Source organism: Volvox carteri (genome assembly GCF_000143455.1).
Source record: "Volvox carteri f. nagariensis unplaced genomic scaffold VOLCAscaffold_19, whole genome shotgun sequence".
NCBI lineage: Eukaryota > Viridiplantae > Chlorophyta > Chlorophyceae > Chlamydomonadales > Volvocaceae > Volvox > Volvox carteri.
In genome coordinates, this window is record NW_003307562.1 from 1,690,028 (window position 1) to 1,693,053 (window position 3,026).

Below are 3,026 nucleotides of genomic sequence, written 5' to 3' on the forward strand. Positions count from 1 at the left end.
CTATGCGGTAGTTGGCCCTGGCCGCCACGCCGTTATCACCAGACCGCTCCGCCGCCGACAAACACTTGTTGTACGACTGTATTGCCCCGTCGGTCTGTCCGCTGCTCTCCTGCACCTCGGCCTGCCGCAGGTACACCGTGGTCAGGTTGTGGTAGGCCGCGTCCTTTTCTAACGATAACTGATTTTCGGAAGCGAGTGTCAGGCGCCGCTCGTAGCACTCGATGGCTGCCTGCGTCTCCAGCAGCTCCTCGTACACCACTCCCAACGCCAAATTGGCCTCAAGCTCGCCCGCAAGCCACTGTGTTTTTTTTCGAGAGTGTACGACAGGTACGTGCATGGCAATGTACGGCGTGTTAGAACCTTGCTATTCGGGGGTTGCAGTGTTATTGAGGAGGGAGGAAAGGGAGGAGAAAAGTGGCCAGAGGTGGTACGGCTGCCGTACATATGGAAGAGACGGAAGGAAACTAGGTATTAAGAGTATATTCTCGAAAAGAGTGTATACGACGAGGAGGGAGGTTGTACGACAACACGGTGTTTGGGCCTTGTGGGTGGTGTCTCGTTAAGATGTAACAACCCCTGTATTGTATGTCGTACCGCACCCAGTGACGATACGACACGACGGTACGCTTTCCCCCCCCCCGCACATTTCCCCCCAAATATCATGATCTGGATCTGGATTTGTTTTTAAACTAAATCCCAAGGGCGTGGCAAGAGGACGCTACGCGGGCTCCGGATTATGCGTGCCTCCCATGGCGGGTACATGTCGTTCCCGTGTGCGTGTTTCAGGGTACCCAATTCGGTTACCTCAACCCCCGAGCACCTGCGTGTCTTGTGATAGCCGCAGGCAGCGTCGGAAGAAGAACTCCGCCTTGCGAAGTCGCCCTATCTGCGCGAAGAATTTAGCCAGGTTCTTGTAAGCTGCGTACACAGCCTGGGTGTCGCCGGCGCGCAGTGCGTTATCGGCTTTTATCAGCTCAACGCGCAGCAGTCCCAGCGCCTCCTGGGGGACATCATCGTCCTGTCCCGACGTCGATTCAGTGCCATCGCTCGCCGGAGGTGGCGCCGGTGGCCGGCTGTGCGTCAGGCTGAAAAAGTCGACAAATGCTTGCGGCCGGCCCTCCACGAGCAATTGGACGCATAGCGATTTCTTGTCCGCGAGCTGCGACTCGCGGAAAGCCTGTGCCTCGGCTGCCTCGGCCTCCGCAATTAACGTGTGAAGTTTCTCCTTGAACGTACGTTTGGCTCCCTCACGTGAAGCGCCATTCTCCCTAGAGTTCAGCCCGCGCCCATCCAGGACAGTCGGGGAATGCACCATAGTCGCCATCCTAGTTAGTCCCGGAATCGTCTTCTAGGTGATTATGCTGATAGATTGACATGCTAGCCCGCGGCCATTTAACGCTGTGCGCAAGGGTTGAAAAGACGCTACATCGAAACTTCGAAGGTGAAGGAAAACAGCTACAAGTTAATACAAATCATATCATTGTAGTGTCAGTTACTTTGCAGCAGAGAATGCGACGAACCCACTAACTCTGTGACCTGGAGGCACAAAAACGATTGTACGGTAGAATTGACGAGCGGTCAGCGGTGACAATTCTGTGTTGGGTTAGGGTGAAGAGATTCCCGAACATCTGCATAACCCTCTTAACTAGTACTGTAAACCTAAGTGACAAGATACGCACAAGTACTGAAAGCCTTTGGTCGAAGCCTTTAACTTACCCAGTTGCCGTGAATGATTATTATTTTGAACTAACATAACATGAACATCGATGGTTTTATGCTGCAGCGGCGGGCTTTCCCGCGGCCTATATAATATGATGAGCATGTAAATCGAGCTGCCGGTGCTTCAAAGCCAGTAGCGTGGAATGGACGTAGTCGCAATCACTTCTGCTGGTTATGGCGGCCGGGTTTGTTTCCTCGACGAAACAAACCTCTGTTATGCCAGCGGCCATGGCGTCATCATCCACGACAAGGAGACTGGCATGCAGGTGAGAGTACTCGCTTTAAGACCAAACCCATATCCACAGTCCTATGGGTGTCTTGCACGGCGTGTTGCATGTGTTGGAGTCTCCGCCCATAGCGCCGGGGTCTGCTCTGCCAGTGTCATACCTCCTCCATACTACGGGGGAAGGCGCAGCCTGTTCCACCACCCCCTCAGGAAAAACCCATTCCATCCCCTTGGACACGGATCCAACCCCCTAACCATCCATTCACGTCTCACAGCTCTCCTTTACCCGTCTTTTGTATCTGCTCCATTCGCCAGTGGTTCGTCTTACCCCCCTCCTTTACCTCACATCCCGACCACCACTCTCATCCGCACTCCTCCAGACTCTCTTTCTCTCTCTCTTCATGTTCCATCCCTCTCCTCCTCGCCCATCTCCCTGCACATCAACCCAAATCACTATGTTTTTATCCTTTTTACACACCTCCCTCCTTCCCTCCCTAATACACACATGGCCCCCCTCTGCCGCCATTCTCCCCCTGGTCCTCCCCATTCTCCCGGCGTTTTCCCGACACAATGACCCCCTCTCCACCCCTCCTTTGGAGAAAAAAAACCGCCTCTGCTTCCCGCCCCCCACCCCCGTCCCATCCTCCACACCTTTCCCCCTTGTTCCCCCTCCTCCTCCTCTTCCTCCTCCTCCTCCTCCTCGCCCTCATATATGCAATAACTTCTACTCAAAGCGCTCGCCTCCCTTTGGCATACACACATAAACGATCCAACTAAGCCCAGCCAACCCTGAACCCTAAGTGCCCGGGAACCCCCCTCACCTCCCCCCAAACCCAGTTCACACACCCGTTCGTGGTTCGTGGTCTTCCCCCCACCCCCCAACCCCCCACCCCGCAGAAGCACATCTGGGTGGTGCCTGACGGTCAGGGCCACCCCCCCGCCAACATGTGTCCCGCCACCTTCGCCACCTGCCCGGGGGGCCACCTGTTGGCCTACGTACAGCAGGGGGCCCAGCAGCAGCAGCAGATCCAGGTCGTACAACAGGATTCACTGCTGCCGGCGTCCACCATCAAGGTGGGTC

At 55.6% G+C, this 3,026-nt stretch overlaps 2 protein-coding genes across 2 annotated transcripts in view; one reads left to right on the forward strand and one right to left on the reverse strand.

The window, feature by feature from the left end:
• Positions 1 to 1,324, reverse strand: VOLCADRAFT_117628 (uncharacterized protein; the record flags this gene model as incomplete). Its single annotated transcript, XM_002950635.1, has 2 exons — positions 1 to 364; positions 821 to 1,324. Coding segments are annotated over 2 exons (868 nt in total), but the record flags the coding sequence as incomplete, so codon positions are not given.
• Positions 1,325 to 1,862: 538 nt separating this feature from the next.
• The window catches only part of VOLCADRAFT_104805 (uncharacterized protein), a gene marked incomplete at both ends in the record, with an annotated part of 19,896 nt that continues 18,732 nt past the window's right edge, over positions 1,863 to 3,026 (forward strand). Inside the window, 2 exons of the mRNA XM_002950532.1 lie at positions 1,863 to 1,985; positions 2,843 to 3,019. Coding sequence (XP_002950578.1) covers positions 1,863 to 1,985; positions 2,843 to 3,019 — 300 coding nt within the window. The remainder of the gene's footprint in view (positions 1,986 to 2,842; positions 3,020 to 3,026) is intronic.